Consider the following 16,791-nt stretch of genomic DNA (forward strand, 5'->3'; position numbering starts at 1 on the left):
CTGTGTGTCTACATTTCCCTACGCAATAACTCTGTCAATTTTAACAGACACAAAATTTGATATACAGGGTACTGAGATTTGGGAAAATCGATGTGATTTTGGGTCTAAACACTTGAAATTTTAGATATAGGTTCCTTAGACATGAATCTAACTTAATAACTTGATTTGAGCCCAAAACAATAAATGTTAAGTGGTCATAATAGGGGTCAAAGTGTTAAAAAATTTGACCTCTGCGGTCTCTACCAAATTAGTTAGAATTTCTGGTCCAAACATTTGAAATTTTACATAAAGGAAATTCAGCGACAGGGCAAGCTTTTTAATCAGTTTGGGTCGAAAATTTTTAGTTACCAATATATAAATGTATGTATGTATGTTTGCATGTCTGCCTAAAACTTTTGACAGAGGCGACGGATTTTTTTCAAGATCAGTATCGTTTTGAAGTTCGACCTTTCCTACGACAAATATCAAAAAATTGGCTAAAAACATTAATATCTTCACCTTACACTGGGAACTTTTCTACAGGGGGGGGGGCTTTTTTCGCCGATATTTTTGAAAGTCATCCTCTCCTTTCGATTGTCTAGCCTTAATTTAAACCTATGTCACTTCTGGTTTGGCAGGGTCGTAACAGCAAAGACGTCAAGTGTTTTCCTGTTCTCTTGCTCTTTCGTAGTATGGGTTTGAACCTGCCTTCCTATACCACCACTTTTTTTTTTTTTTTCTCAACATACACCTCCAAACACGCGAGCTGAAATGCTAGTATATCTATAAAAGTGAACGTGTGTGTGTGTACATTTCCCTACACAATAACTCTGTCAATTTTCAGTCTACAAACTGGAAATTTGATATGCAGGGCACTGAGATTTGGGAAAATGTAATCCGTTTTCGGCCAGAAATTTGGCTGTTAAGCGGTCAAAATTCAACGATTTGACCTTTGAGAACTCTACCAAACTCCTCCGCCAATTTTGGGTCTAAACACTTGGAATTTTAGATATAGGTTCCTTGGACATGGGTATAACTTGATTTGAGACCAAAACAAATGTTAAGGGGTCATAATAGGGATTAAAGTTAAAAAATTTGACCTCTTCTGTCTACCAAATTACTCAGACAATTTCTGGTCTAAACATTTGAAATTTTAGATAAAGGGTATTCAGAGATGGGGCAAGCTTTTTAATCAGTTTGGGTCGAAAATTCAACGATTTGACCTTTGAGAACTCTACCAAACTCCTCTGCCAATTTTGGGTCTAAACACTTGAAATTTTAGATATAGGTTCCTTGGACATGGATCTAACTTAATAACTTGATTTGAGCACTAAACAATAAATGTTAAGGAGTCATAATAGGGGTCAAAATTGTAAAAATTGACCGATTTTTTTGCTCAACATACACCTCCAAACACTCAGGCAACGCTGAGCTGAAATATATATAATCTATATATACAAGTGAACGTGTCTGTGCGTGTCTTTGTACATTTCCCTACGTAATAACTTTGTCAATTTTTAGTCTACAGTCTTTAAATTTGATATACAGGGTACTGAGATTTGGGAAAATCTATGTGATCTGTTTTCGGCCAGAAATTTGGGGTCTAAGGGGTCAAAATTCAACGATTCGACCTTTGAGAACTCTACCAACCAAACTCCTCAGGCAATTTTGAGTGTAAACACTTGAAATTTTAGATATAGGTTCCTTGGACATAGATCTAACTTAATAACTTGATTTGAGCCCAAAACAATGAATTTTAAGGGGTCAAAGTTAAAAAAAAATTTACCTCTGCGGTCTCTTCCAAATTACTCAGACAATTTCTGGTCTAAATATTTGAAATTTTACATAGTGTATTCAGAGATAGGGCAAGCTTTTTCATCAATTTGGGTCGAAAATTTTTAGTTACCAATATATAAATGTATGTATGTATATCTGTTTGCATGTTTGCCTTAAACTTTCAGTAGAGGCGACGAATTTTACCAAGATTAATATCGTTTTAAAGTTCGACCTTTCCTACGACAAATATCGAAAAATTGGCTAAAAACATTAATATCTTCCCTTTAAACTAGGCACTTTTCTACAGGGGGGGGGGTCACTTTTTTCGCCGATATTTTTTAAAGTTATCCTCTCCTTTAGATTGTCTAGCCTTAATTTTAAAAAATGTTGCTTCCGGTTTGGCAGTGGTCGTAACAGCATAAACGGTAGGTTTTGTTAATGTAGACATTGGTTACCTCCCTTGCTTGTGGTGATATAAATAGGAGTCGGCCATCTTGGTTTGGTCAGTTCGTTCGTACAGTTTAGACAGACTACAAGTGTCTCAACAAATGGTAGCAGAGATATCCCTCTGTGTGCGACAAAACGAAAAAAAAAAAAAAAAAATTTTTTTTTTTTGTACAGCTTGTCTGTAGCACTAGACAGATCGGATATCGGATATGGCAACTTCAAACAAACAACCTCCATTGTTGGAGGGGGAGGATGTTTACGAGAACTGGAAACAAGACGTTGAAATGTGGTCGTTGTTCACGGATCTTTCTGAGGAAAAAAAAGGGCCAGCAGTGTTTTTGACGCTACCACCGAATATTAGAGAATGTGTACGTGAATTGCCAACAAGTGACATCGGCGGACGAGATGGCTTGAAGATCTTAATAAAGAAACTGGATGACATATATTTAAAGGATGAACACACGCGCGCTTACATGACTTTTAAGGAATTTTACACTTATAAAAGACCGTCAGGTACCAGTATAAATGACTTTCTTGTTCGTTATGAGTTTTTGTACCAAAGATTAAAAAAATTCTACATTATTCTACCGGAAGGAGTGCAAGCTTTTCTTGTTTTGAACGCGGTTAACATATCGGAAGAGAACGAAAAATTAGCGCGGACAACGTGTTCTGTTTTGACGTATCAAAACATGAAGGAATCGATAAAGAAAGTATTTGGTGACATTTATCGTGATGAAAATGTACCGGCAGTGAAATCAGAGCCCGAAATCGTCAACTATAATTATTCTAAACCGGGTAACAACAAAAGGCGTTTTCGTCGAGGACAATCTAATCCATGTGACCGAAGTGGAAACGTGTTGTTGTGTTACAAATGTCAGTCTCCGAACCATCTAATTAGAGAGTGTCCTAGAAATACGCCCAGGTTTACGGAAGCGACAGAACAAATACACATTACGTTGTTCATTCAAGAAAATATTTATTTGAACAGTACAAATGAAAAAATCTCAAATCTTGTAAAGGAAACATTTGGAATGGCAGTCTTGGATTCTGCTTGTACTCGCACACTGGCTGGCGAAGTGTGGCTTGATGTTTATTTGGATACTTTAAATGAAAGTGACCTGCAACTAGTGAAGTATACGAACTCAGACCGGAGTTTTTTTAAATCTAAGGCAAATTTGACAGTTTTCACAAACCTCCTCAATCGCCTTTATAAATTCCTTGTCATTGAATTTGCCACTTTTTTTAACCAAGGAAACAAGTTTTTCCTTCGAGGCATGAGCAAACTGTCGATGAAGTTTTTCTGCTTTTTTTTTTTTTTCTGTGAAAGAACACTGACCAAAATTCTGAACATGTAATACATGTGATGCATCTATGGATTGAATGATGCTCCACGGGCATGGTACAAGAGAGTTACTCAGGCTTTGATTGAATTAAAAGGAGTAGCAAGTGCTTATGATAATGCATTGTTTTTTGACCTGTGTATGGCACACATTCAAATACTTCATAGGTGTTCATGTTTTTTATTTCTTTATGCTTGGCATCCATTACAGCTTTCGACTGCTCTTGTTCAGCGGTGAGCAGGACTACATTTTCCTGTTCAGTATATTGGGGCACTTCTCTCCAATGATCAATATGATTCCAGTTGATACAAACTTGATCCTCGTTTTCATCCTCAGGTTCTATATTGATCCAATGACTATATTTGCCAGTTGATTTAGGCTGTACTGACATAACCTTTCCTTTCTTCCACTCCTCACTTCCATTTATTTTATAAGTTATGGTCTTATTTCGGCCAGGTTTTTCAGTCTTATCCCTTAAACTGGTAGAACTATCAACAACTTCTTCTCTGTCTATATCTTCACTTTCTACCACTTGATTCTGCAACTCCTCCTCCTCAACTGAAAGGTATTCATTCTTCCCTTCTGTAGTGTTTCCCAGCATTTCAGCTTTTTTTGTTCTTTTTTCGTTGTTTTTATTCACTTTCATCAATTGGCACGGATGCATCCTATAAAATGCTCCGCCATGTCTGATTAAGACAAACTGGCCTTCTCTGCCTAAGACTTTTGCTGGACCACGCCATCCTTTAAAACCCTGCCTCCGATAATAGATTTGGTCTCCGGTAGCATAATCTTCATCAGCATAAGTTCTGACATTAGACCTGAGAGCTCTCCTAATTCTCTCACTGGACTCAGCTTCCAAAAAGTTTCTCCTTGCACTATGGAGAACATTTAAATTTTTTCTCACCATGTCACTTGTAGTAGAGGACTCCATAGCAGGTAACTGGTCTGTCAGAATTGAGGGTGTATTTACATTGAAACCGAATACAAGTTCATTTGGACTGTGTCCAGAGTAATTGAGGAGGGCATTTTTTGCACAAATAGCCCATGCCAAGGCAATTTCAGGTTCACACTTCTCATCGTCATTTGTTTTTTTCATTGCCTCAGCAACTATCAAATTATGACGTTCTACAGTACCGTTGCTGAATGGACTTTCTGCGGCAGTAGTACAGGTCTCTATGTTGAGTTTTTCATTCATCTGTCTATAGTGTTCGTTGTTGAATTCACCCCCATTATCACTCAGAAAACGAACAGGAGATCCGAAATAGGTAATCCACATCATAAAGATGTTTTTGATGATCTCCTCCTTCTTCTTTGTTTTGATCAATGTTGCCGCTGAATACCTGGTAGCGGCATCAATGAGATGTAGTATCCACACTTCATTGTGGATGAACTCTTTCAAATCCATGCAAACTGTGTGATTAAATCTATTGCCAAGAGGCAATCCCACAACATGTAGCCGTGAAGCTATGCGAATGGTCATGCTAACCGCATCAATAAAGAATTGGATGCTGCAGACCATAGATTTTACCTCAGCCTTTTTGCAAGGTGGTATTTTAGAGAGAGATGTGTACCTGAGGCCACCATCTGATGTTTGTCCTAAATCTCAAGTGTGGAAATTAAAAAGATGCATCTATGGATTGAATGATGCTCCACGGGCATGGTACAAGAGAGTTACTCAGGCTTTGATTGAATTAAAAGGAGTAGCAAGTGCTTATGATAATGCATTGTTTTTGTGGCATGATATTAAAGGAAATTTGACTGGAATTCTTGCTATGCACGTGGATGATTTTGTTTTCTGTGGAAACACAGAGTTTGAAAGGGATGTGATTGCAACATTGAAAGAAAAATTTAAGGTGGGATGTCATGAAAGTGGAACATTCAAATATGTTGGACTGAATGTTAATCAACAGGAAAATGGGATCACTGTAGAACAAGATCTATATGTATCTTCCATATCTCCAATAGAAATAAGCAAAGGGAGGATACTGAGGAAAAATGATGAACTGAATGAAGAAGAAAAGCATGAGTTGAAGAGACTTGCAGGTCAGATGATGTGGGTTTCAACTCAAACACGCCCTGATATAGCTTTTGATGTGTGTAAAATGAGCAACACTGGAAAGCATCCCAAAGTAAAAGCCTTATTTGAGGCGAATAAAGCCTTATCAAAATTGAAATCCAAGAAGGGTTCTATAACATTTCCAAAATTGGGAAAGCCCTCAGATTTACACATTTTGTGTTATACTGATGCCTCTTATGCCAGTCTGGAAGATGGATCTTCACAGGGTGGTTTTGTTGTCTTTATTGGAGGAAGTACTGACAAAATGGCCCCCATGTATTGGGCGTCAAAGAAATTGGACAGAGTGACAAAAAGCCCATTGGCCTCAGAGACTCTTGCTCTGAATGAAGGAGCTGATGCTGGTGTTTTGACTGCGGTTATGATACAAGAGGTATTTCAGTTATCTAAATTGCCAGACGTTCTCTGCAAGACAGATAATGCATCACTTGTGGAGACATTGAATTCCAACAATCTGGTAAGCGATCGACGATTGAGAATAGATGTAGCAAGGCTGAAGGAAATGAAGAGTAGAGGGGAGATACAGATAGAATGGATCAAGGGTTGTGATCAGGTCTCTGATTGTTTGACCAAGGCAGGAGCTTCGTCTGAGCTTCTAAGGGACTTGTTAAATCAGAAATAAATTATTCACTTGAGGACAGCAGCAATGTTAATGTAGACATTGGTTACCTCCCTTGCTTGTGGTGATATAAATAGGAGTCGGCCATCTTGGTTTGGTCAGTTCGTTCGTACAGTTTAGACAGACTACAAGTGTCTCAACAGGTTTTACCCTGTTCTTTTCCTCCTTTGCGGTACGGGTTCCAGCCTGCCTTCCTACTACCACTTTTTTTTTTTTGCTCAACATACATATCCAAACACCCGGGCAACGCCGGGCTGAAATGCTAATATAAAAGTGAAAATGTTTGTGTCTGTGTACATTTCCCTATCAAATAACTCTGTCAATTTTCAGTCTAGAGACTCGAGACATAAGGGGTATTGAGTTTTTTGAAAATCTTCTTAATGAGTTTTCAGCCAGAAATGTGGCTATCAAGGGGTCAAAGTTCAACGATTTGACCTTTGAGAACTCTACCAAACTCCTCCGATAATTTTGGGTCTAAACACTTGAAAATTTAAATGTAGGTTACTTGGACATGAATAAAACTTTTTAATTTGATTTGAGCCTTAAAAAAATAAATGTTAAGGGATTAAAATTGGGGTCAAAGTTTTTTAAAAATTGGACCTCTGCAGTCTTTACCAAATTACTCAGCCAATTTCTGGTCTAAACATTCGAATTTTTACACATAGGGTATTCAAAGATAGGGTAAGCTTTTAATCGGTCTGGATCGAAAATTTGAGCTACCAAGGGGTGAATGTTCAAAAGATTTGACCTTTGTGGTGTCTAACAAATTAATCAGCCAATTTTGTGTTTAAACATTCAAAATTTATACATAACAGGTATTCAGACTTGCGGCAAAAATTTTAATCAGTTTTTAGGCGAAAATTTGGCTGCCAAAATGTCAAAGTTGAAAGAGTTGACATTTGCAGATTCTACCAAATTTCTCCGCCAATTTTGTGTCTAAACACTTGAAATTTTAGATTTAGGTAACTTGGACATGGGTAAAACTTTTTATTTAGATTTGAGACCAAAATAATAAATGTTAAGGGGTCAAAATTGATGACCAATTTATAAAAAATTGACCTCTGCGGTCTCTACGAAATTACTCAGACAATTTTTGGTCTAAACATTTGAAATCTTACATAAAGTGTATTCACACGTAGGGCAAGTTATAAACAGTACATAGGGCCCGAGCAAAGCTGGGCTGAACTGCTAGTATATATATATATATATATATGTGTGTGTGTGTACATATGTATATATCTGTATATTCGTGTGTGTGTGTGTGTATATATATATATATATATATGCATATTTATGTGTATGTCTGGATATCTATATATATATATATATATATATATATATATGTGTGTGTACATAGGTATGTATGTATTTGTTTATTTCTCTTCTTTACATAGATTTATTATAACCTTATTACTATATACATTCTTCCCAATTACAGTTCTCTTTTGCTAATTTTAGCATTTTCCGCTTCATAAAGTCCATGCAACTGTTGAGCGAAACTGCCTGCCTGTGGAATTTTGTTCTATTGGCCTGCTTTCCAGCTGACTACAACATGGCCATCTTTAAGTCCAATGTAAACAAGTTCTTATTGAGCCGTTCCCTTAAATAATCAAAGTATACCCAATTTCCTCTACTAACGTTTACAATGCTGTCGTCCTGATGACGACCATGCACTTATTAACCCTTTTCCTCTACTGGCCTTCAGGCCTTGATAAGTGGTGTCTCTCCCTATAAAAAATAAAAAAAGTGACTTTGTACACAAAAGCTAAATTTATCTCTCTTGCTTCAAATAGCAAAGTTATCTTCCCCTCAATTTAGAGACAATTTAACGATGGGAAATATTAAGAAGACATTTATTCAGTGGCAGACAATTAAATACGTCTTCATTTTAAAGTAATTTCTTTTTAGTTGTGATTATCTCCATAAATGATATTTTGATTGCAGAAATTCTCCTCTGGACCAAAGAACCGTAGGTTTGCAATAACAGATGCCACATACAAATTTATTATGTCTAGATTATTAGCCACTATTTTATGTAACTTTAGAACGCATTTAGGCATAATAATAAAATTCTACATTTCATCCTAGGTGCAACATTATCACAATCACAACCATGTTTCGAGGAAGTAGTTCCTTTTTCCTTTTAAATATCACGTCCTCCTACCGCTCCAATCAACACCAGGAGGAAATATGCACTATTATACATATATTGTGCTTTCACCCTTCGTAACTGGATCATAAACTCATAGACATAACATAATCTTTCCCATTTCCGATTCCAAAATAATGTCTCCCCAGACTCATTCCGCTCATTCTGATTGGCTGAGCTCTGACCATTCCTATATTCTGGATTAACAATATTTGCATGCGAAACAAATGCTAATATAGCATTCAAATATGGCGTCACAATGATACCTACTTTTGCCCTCTTAGTAAATTGTGTTCATTTTCTTACATTTTATGGCATCAGTTTGTATTTCTTCTCTCTCTCTGTATATATTCTTCCCTCGCTTTTTGCATTTCTTTTTATGCCAAAGAAAAAAAGAATTTCATGGCGATGCCGAAGAAAAAACAACAAACTTTTATTTCCTCTCTCTCTCGTTCGCTTGCTTTGTACGTTTGTTCCAGTAATTAATTATATTTTTTCAAACATTGTTACGTTTTTTTTTTTAAACATACTTTAATTAAATATACTTTAATTAAACCTGCACAATCTATTATGATCATCACTGATTTAAACTTAAATGTTTCGGCAGTATCATCTACGGGATTCGTACTTATGTTGTTTGAATTTGATTTTTTTTTTTAACATATATGAAATATTCACATTTTAAAACTGTTAAACTATTTTTAGTTAACTATATTTCATGTTTTTTCACCCCCCCCCTTATAATAAAAATGTATAAAAATTCTTAAACTGTTTATATCAATTGATTTTTTATTTTTTTTATTGCATATCTTTTCAAATAACTATGTTTATTTAAGTTAATGTTATATATTTTGTCAAACTGTTTAGATATTTTCAAAATATATTTAATTACAGAAACATGAAAAGAAAACAATGAATGTGTCGCATTGTTTTCAGTTTTAGCAGTTTCAAAAAGGTGAATGTGCAACAAAAAACAGTTTAACAGTTTTAAAATGAGAATATTTCACATATGTTTAAAATACATTCAATTCAAACAACATAAGTATGAATCCAGTAGATGATATTGCTGAAACACTTATTTTTAAATCGGCGATGACCGTAATAGATTGCACAGGTTTAAATAAAGTATATTTAAATAAGTTACATTTAAAAATAAAATGTAACTATATTTGAAAAAAGAAAAAAAAAAGAAAAACGTAAATGTTTGAAAAAAATATATTATCTAAAAATATCTTAATATTTTGTCCGAATATATAAGTAAGCAGTTTTGAAGAATAGCGGAAGTATTGTATCCATTTAGTGCTTCCTACTGACACTCTCCCCCCCCCCAATTTTTGCGTTTTCTTTTTTTTTTTTTAAGCATTTACAGGTGTCTATGCTGACAACGATTATTATGGTTAAATTTGGAGTAATTATTCCCCCCCCCCAAAAAAAGGGGGTTGTCTACTTTGATAGCTGTTCTTTACATGGGGATGTTGGGGGGGGGGGGATCTTTTCTAAAAGCTAGCACAAAACCAGCACATAAATATACTGCAATTCCTTAAAAATGCCATGTATCCATTAAAAGAAAAGAAGTTAGAGAACTCAAAGTTGAATTGTAATGCATTTTATGAAACTAAAATCAAAATCTAAGACTGTTTAAAAACAATAACGCTGTCCAAGTGGCAAGCTCCCCATCAAACAAAATTCCTCGGTAAGCTACATATAAGTATCTAAAAAAATAAATAAATAAACAGATCCTTCCATAAAGAAAAATGCACAATTTATTTCCCATAAAAAGATAAATTGGTCAACCGTTCTAAAACACTAGATTGATCTTGAAATGGTGAATTGTTTTACATTAAATTTATGTGAAATCAACCCCCACTCTAAATTCTAAAATTGTTAAACAAATTTAGGAGAAATTTAATTTTTATTTTCAATTACATTTCTTGTCTGAGTGATACCTTATTTCTTTAAACTTTCCAGTTTAAGACGGGTTTTAATTCTCTACCTGGACTTCGGGCCAAGATCACAGTTTAATATTCTGATGCTACACGTCACCTTTCCTGTCTTGACTTCATGACAATTATTTTTGTTCCTATCCAGATTGCCCCTTTTTGGGAAACTGGATTTTCCCCACATTAAAAACCGAATTTGTGTTTAACTCTGCCTTTGTGGGGAAGCAAGTAAGTAAGAATTTCACTAGAGACTTAGTACCCCCTACAAATATTTAAATATTGATTTTGCATTTTTTTTTTTTATAATTGGATAGATTAGTATCTATTTTATTATAATCCACTGAAAAAAATTGTAAAAAAGACGAAAAAAAAAATATTGTGAGTGGGGAGGTACTGCTCACACATGTGAAGCAAAAAAAAAAATCATATTTCACATTTTCACTGTTTAATTCAGTGTTAAAAACTAATGCAATGGATAAAAGTGCACGCGTTACATATTTACAAAGCTTATTTTCTTGTCTTTTCAATTATATAAAGATTTTTTAAATTTGACCAAAAATAACGCCGGACTGGTTGGGATTGCTTTAATTATATATTCTGATAACTGAATAGCTCTAATTAAGCTAATTATTGTTACATGATAAGGGCTGTCCCCTTTTCATGTAAGTATAAAAATAGAGAGATTTAGTTAAAATGAAATAGAATAGACGAAATCAGAACCTCGTAATTTAGGTTTAGAAACAGATTACGAGAGAGAATTAGCAAATGGAATGTAAAAACCAACCATTGTTTAGCTTAGAGATAAAATAGTTTTAAGAAAAGGAATGCAACTATAGGATAATTTAATAAACATGTTTTTAACATATTGGAAATATAGGTTACTGGAAATATAGGTTAAAATTCCTTTTGTAAACAAAGGAAAAAGTTTTGGACACGCATTTCCAGAACACGTGAAAGAAGACACATGTTTTAACATGTGTATGACGTCATGGAAAATGGGAAGTTCTCGATATAGTTAGAAACTTTAGAGTTAAGCAGGGAGAGTCTGAGGACGACAGACGACAGTCTGGAGTTGAGAGATGGACAGTCGAACGTCTGGAAGCGAGACAGTCACCTTTGAAACATAGAATGTAAAACTTTGAATTCCTGACTAAGAAAGCCACCGACCGGTCGAAGAAGAAATAAATGCGTCATGTATTTTTATAAACGTTGTCTTTGTGTTGTAATTCTACCAAAAGGTTAAGTGAAATTGTCATTATATGTCTTATATATCCTGTGTTTTAAAATGTATTCACATACAAAATGTCTCTACATCTCATATCTACAATGTGAACACTAAGACTGTCTCAACACTGTCTCCTACTACACTTCTAAGTATGAACATTTTATATATATGAATCTCTTCATAACACGAACACAGAACGCAACATCTCTCTTAATAAGACTCTCTAAGACTCACTTTTAATAAGACTTCCTAACAACGAACAATAACACCAACAACAAAAAGAACAACAACAACAATAATAATATAAATAATAATAAAGAAATATAACATTATGTTTTGATAACAAAATAGCTCCAACTAAATATGTAAGAACATTTTTTTTATCTTCATATTTTCATTTTTTTGATTTTCAATTCGTTCTGGAATAAAAAGTTAACAAAAAAAAGTTTGTTTACAACAATGACAATCGCTGATAATATTGCTGCTGCTGCTGATAGTTTTTAGATACTTTTTTTAAAATAGAACTATTTTTTTCCAGGTACCATGATTTTAAATTGCTTGCTACCGCATGAGGAAATAAGTTACAATTACACTTTTAATGAATAAAAATATTAAAAAGATCGATTTATTTAACGGTGCGTGTCCAAAGAAAATTTTTTTCAAAATTTTTAATACTCGTCATGTTGAAGTCTTTTTTTTTTTTTTTTTTAAACACAACAAAAAATCAAAAGAATTTCGGACACACCAAACTATTACAAGTGACATCTCTTCTCGTTATTTTCCAAATTTCATTACGAAATTCTTAATACAAGCGTGTTACAGGCATTTACAAATCGAGGGGGGGAGAGGGTCGTTACAAAATCTTACCAAAAAGATCGGTTTATAATGTTAACATTTTTATCACTTTATCTGCTTCAAACTCTTAAGATATATAATGTACGTAATTATTTATTAATTCATTTGAAAGTATATTAATTTCCGAACAAAACAGTGATATTTTGAGGACTTAAACTACTTTGGTTTTTAAAATATGACAATCTTAGAAAAATACCCTTGAAATCTGTGATTATCCAAAGCGTTTTATTGTCCGTTTGTATTGTTAGTGAAAGCCGGATTATTTCATTTTAGTCAGGGCCGCTAGTCCCCATTAACAACAACCGTAGTTTATTTTTTTGTGAGGGGTGGGGGCAGGCTTTCACTGGGCAACACTGGTAAACGGGTCCTGCTAGTATATAATGAATAATTATTATCGTTGACCTACACAGAATAGTTTTCATCCAAATTACTTCATATTTGTGTCTTATCACTCATAAAATACAACTATATTTTTGATATCAGCACTAATTAAATATTTTTAGTGTTATTAACTTTTTCCCTCCAAACTGTCACACATAAGGGATCATCTAAAATATAATTAGTTTGAACTCTTGAGTTTTTTCTTTTTTATGTCAGTAATGTTTTAGAAAAATCTCTGTAAAAAGTAAACCAAAAATTTTTTTTTTTTCAGACTTAAAGGGAGACAGGATATTAGAAAAAGATTACTAGTTACTTCAAAAAATGTCCCTTTAAATCCGAAATAAAAAAAATTAATTTTTTTAAATAAAGGGGCTCTATGAAAATATACAATATTGTAATTGCAGCTGGTCGATGGAGTAGCATGCTTGATGGACATTAAAGAATCAGCAGCAGCTGCCGTGCCAACGAGCGTATGCCTGACCAATAGGCATAAATAAACCAGATTAAAAAGTATTTTGTTTGGTTTATCTCCTCGTTTAAGAAGTGTCTCACACTCCTCTTGAGATCCCTTGAAAAAAAAAAATTAATCCCTTACAACAAATTTTGACCATATTTTATGCTTCTAGTTTTAATAATCTAAAAATAGTGAGTTAAGAGACGCCAATGGACACCTCTTTTTCATATTTGTATAAAACTTTTTTTTTTTTTTTTAAATATAACTAGCTGGGTGACTTTATATTGTTCGGGGTTGAATGAGGGTCAACAAATGTTCCACCCTACCATATATTTATTGTCATCGAAATCGGTGAAATCACCCATTTTTCAATCAAATCAATTGTCTGCTTTAGTTAACCCTCCCCCTTTGCAGTGTACCGGGAGGAAGCTTCACATGTCTTCCCGCAGTAACTTACTCTATAATTGTAGTCCACATTGCACTGTAGAGAATCTACTGTTGATTTTATAAAATTATCTATAAATAATTGCTTCAGTTTCAAATACAAAAGTCAAGTATCTCTAAACAGAAACATTCATTTCAAATGCACCTCTGTCTTATAAAAATATCTACAGTTGATTTTATAGGCTGTGCCTTTCTGCTTATGTGGTGATAAAACTTCACAAATACACTTGGGATGTTAGGTTGTATAAAAGTGCTACTTTTGGTCAAAATTGGACTTCCTTCTTTGATCTGATTTTTTTGGATTATCGATTTTCTATACTTATCATACGCATTCTGGTACAAAATCTATGTAAGAACACTCTCAGACACATTACATACCTTGGTGTGAAATTTTTGAAAAAAAATCAGCCCAGTCGTTTCAATGTGCATAGGAAATGAACTCACACACAAAGTTCTTTTTATATAATAGTAGCGATATACTAGTTTATATCTGCTCCTTCAGTGGTGTTGCTACAATACTTGGGTATGTTAATTTCGCCTTTTACCTTCTAGCATTTTATAGTTAGTACAAAGAAAAATATTTGTGAAAAAAAAAACTTGAGTTATTATTTGCATGATAGAATAAATGACTACAATGAATGTGTTTACATATTAATTTTAATTGCCAAAAAACATTAGAAATTATGTTTTTAAGCAAAAATAATTGTCTTTAAACTAATACTGGAACCACTTATGTCTACTACATATTTTGTGAATTATTAGCAAACAAAAAAAAGAGGTTTTTAGTTTTAAAAAATATATTTTTTTGTATAATGCTGTTTATGTTAATTTGTGTGAATTTATAAAACAGTTAAAAAGGTTCTTTAGATTTGTGCAAGATTCCAACTTTGGTAAAAACTTCTGCCTTAGTAATGTGTACTCTGCCTATTCCCTTTCTATCAACAAATCACATATTTCTATTTCTGTATGAACACACCCGAAAACATAACTTTTTAATAGTATATAGAATATTATACTAAGTCAGAGTTAATCAACGTTTGTTACCCTAAAGTTTCTTTTTCCTGTTTACTTTAATAATACAAAATACATGCTAAAATATTCCTCAGTTTTGGGATTTAGTTATGTTTGAAAAAATAGTTACTATTCTAATTGTTCTAATTATGTGCAATTTGCAATTGACTCACCAAGTTACCCATTTCTCATTTTCAATTTCACTTATTGTATGTTGTTTGACCCCTGCTCTTATTTGAATGCTATTTATTACTCTCTCTCTCTTTCTCAATAGAGCGGAGGTATTAGAATAAAGAAAGAAAAGATAAAAAGATTGGAACAGCCCATTATAAATATCACCAGAGTAGTAGTAATACTATTTAAACTGTAGCTGGAGAGAGAGAGAGAGAGAGCAGAAATAGACTTTTTTTTAAAGTTTGATGAAAAGATTTTTGGCAAATATTTAATTGGTTTTGTTCTTAAAGATTTCTTTAAATGACTTGCTCGAATTTATATAAGTTTTGAGATTTAATAAATTTTAAAATATTTTTTTAAATTTAATTATTTTTTTTTTTTTTTTTTTTTCTTTTCAGCGATTTTACAATCAGTTACTTAGCAAAAACCTCTGATGGTCAGGAAATTTACCTCAGTATGTTGTCCGACTGGGATATGGATGCAGCCTGCCAGTGTGCATCTGAGCCATACTTAAAATTAAAGGTTGATTTGAAACCTTTTGAAGAAGGTTAGTCGCAATTTTCTCAAGTAAAAATTAAAGACAAAACAAAAAACAACACATCTGTTAAAGCACACATTTTTAAAAGTCAATTTTCATAAGTATTAACCTTTTTATGATTAGACAATCATGAAAAGGTAAAAACTTATTTCTGTACAAATAAAAACACATAGCATTGATAAGTTGTATGCTTTCTGTTCTCATCTTGGATATTATTCTCACAATGTTTCGGCTGATGTAACCCTCAACCTTCTTCAGGTGCATTTTGTAGAACTCAAGAACCATTAATTATAAATAATAGCTTAGAACATAATTAGAAAAAAAATCATAAGTAATAATATATTGTAATTAAGTCGTATCTTTAGTCTTCAAGCACTAAAACTTTTACCAAAATGACTGGATTTCATGTTAAATAACTCGAAAATAGTTGCTAAGTCATAAAATAAAACAACCAAAAGAAAAAAATAAAAGTAAAAAATAAAAAACTGATTCCCGAGTTCAGTAGGAAACACTTGAAGAAGGTCAGTGATTACATTGACTGAAACGTTTTAATAATACCATCCAAAATGAGAAAAGTAGTTTGAATAATAAAAAAAAAACAAATATTGTATTTTTTTATAAGTTTGAAAAATTAAAGGTGAGAGAAAATCATTTTTTTCTTAAATATGAATCAATCAATTTCCGAATATCTCATTTCCATTATCTACAATCTCCTACATACTCGAGTGCAAAAATTGAATGGAGATAAATTTTCAAAACTTTGTTGATATTACATTTTCAAGTAATTTTATTGGTATCAAATCTTCAAAATTAGTGTCTGAACTGCTGAATTTATCTGAACATTTAAAAGAAACAACCAAACTAAACACCATGAATTTGAAGATATAAACAGGTTGGAGCATAAAACCTTTTTCCAAAATAACTTAATTTGGCATTAAATAATCCGAAAAAGGTTGATATGCCCTAAAATAAAATAACCAAACAAAACAAAAATCCACAAATTAATGTAAAATTAGTTTTATATAAAATCTCATCTATTCCATATTTTAAATTAAGAACTCTAAGTAACTGGATTGAATATTAAATAACCTGAAATATATATATATATCGGCTTAATAAGTACTTTGGTACATAGAGCCCTTATGATTTGCTCACCTATTAAATTGGACTCTGAACTTGACAAGATCAGGGATATTTTCATCAATAATGGTTATCCTTTAGACCTTATTGATGATTGTATAAACAAAAAGGTTGCTGACTTCAAATCCCTTAAACCATTCGGGCCTTTAAAATGCCCTGTTTACTTAAAATTACCGTGGATAGGAGATAATGCCACGAAAATAACCAAACAGATTGTTAAAAGCATTACTAATTGCTTTTATGCT

General features: G+C 33.1%; 1 protein-coding gene across 6 annotated transcripts in view; it reads left to right on the top strand.

Annotated features, from left to right (window-relative positions):
- Window positions 1-16,791, top strand: part of LOC145303559 (uncharacterized) — a 234,580-nt gene that overhangs the window by 202,701 nt on the left and 15,088 nt on the right. For all 6 annotated transcript variants that reach the window (XM_080145067.1, XM_080145071.1, XM_080145065.1 and 3 more), the window contains one exon: window positions 15,267-15,415. In XM_080145067.1, coding sequence (XP_080001193.1) covers window positions 15,267-15,415 — 149 coding nt within the window. The remainder of the gene's footprint in view (window positions 1-15,266; window positions 15,416-16,791) is intronic.

This window comes from Euprymna scolopes, chromosome 19, assembly GCF_053919585.1.
Source record: "Euprymna scolopes isolate OS-2025 chromosome 19, ASM5391958v1, whole genome shotgun sequence".
NCBI classification, from domain to species: Eukaryota; Metazoa; Mollusca; class Cephalopoda; order Sepiida; family Sepiolidae; genus Euprymna; species Euprymna scolopes.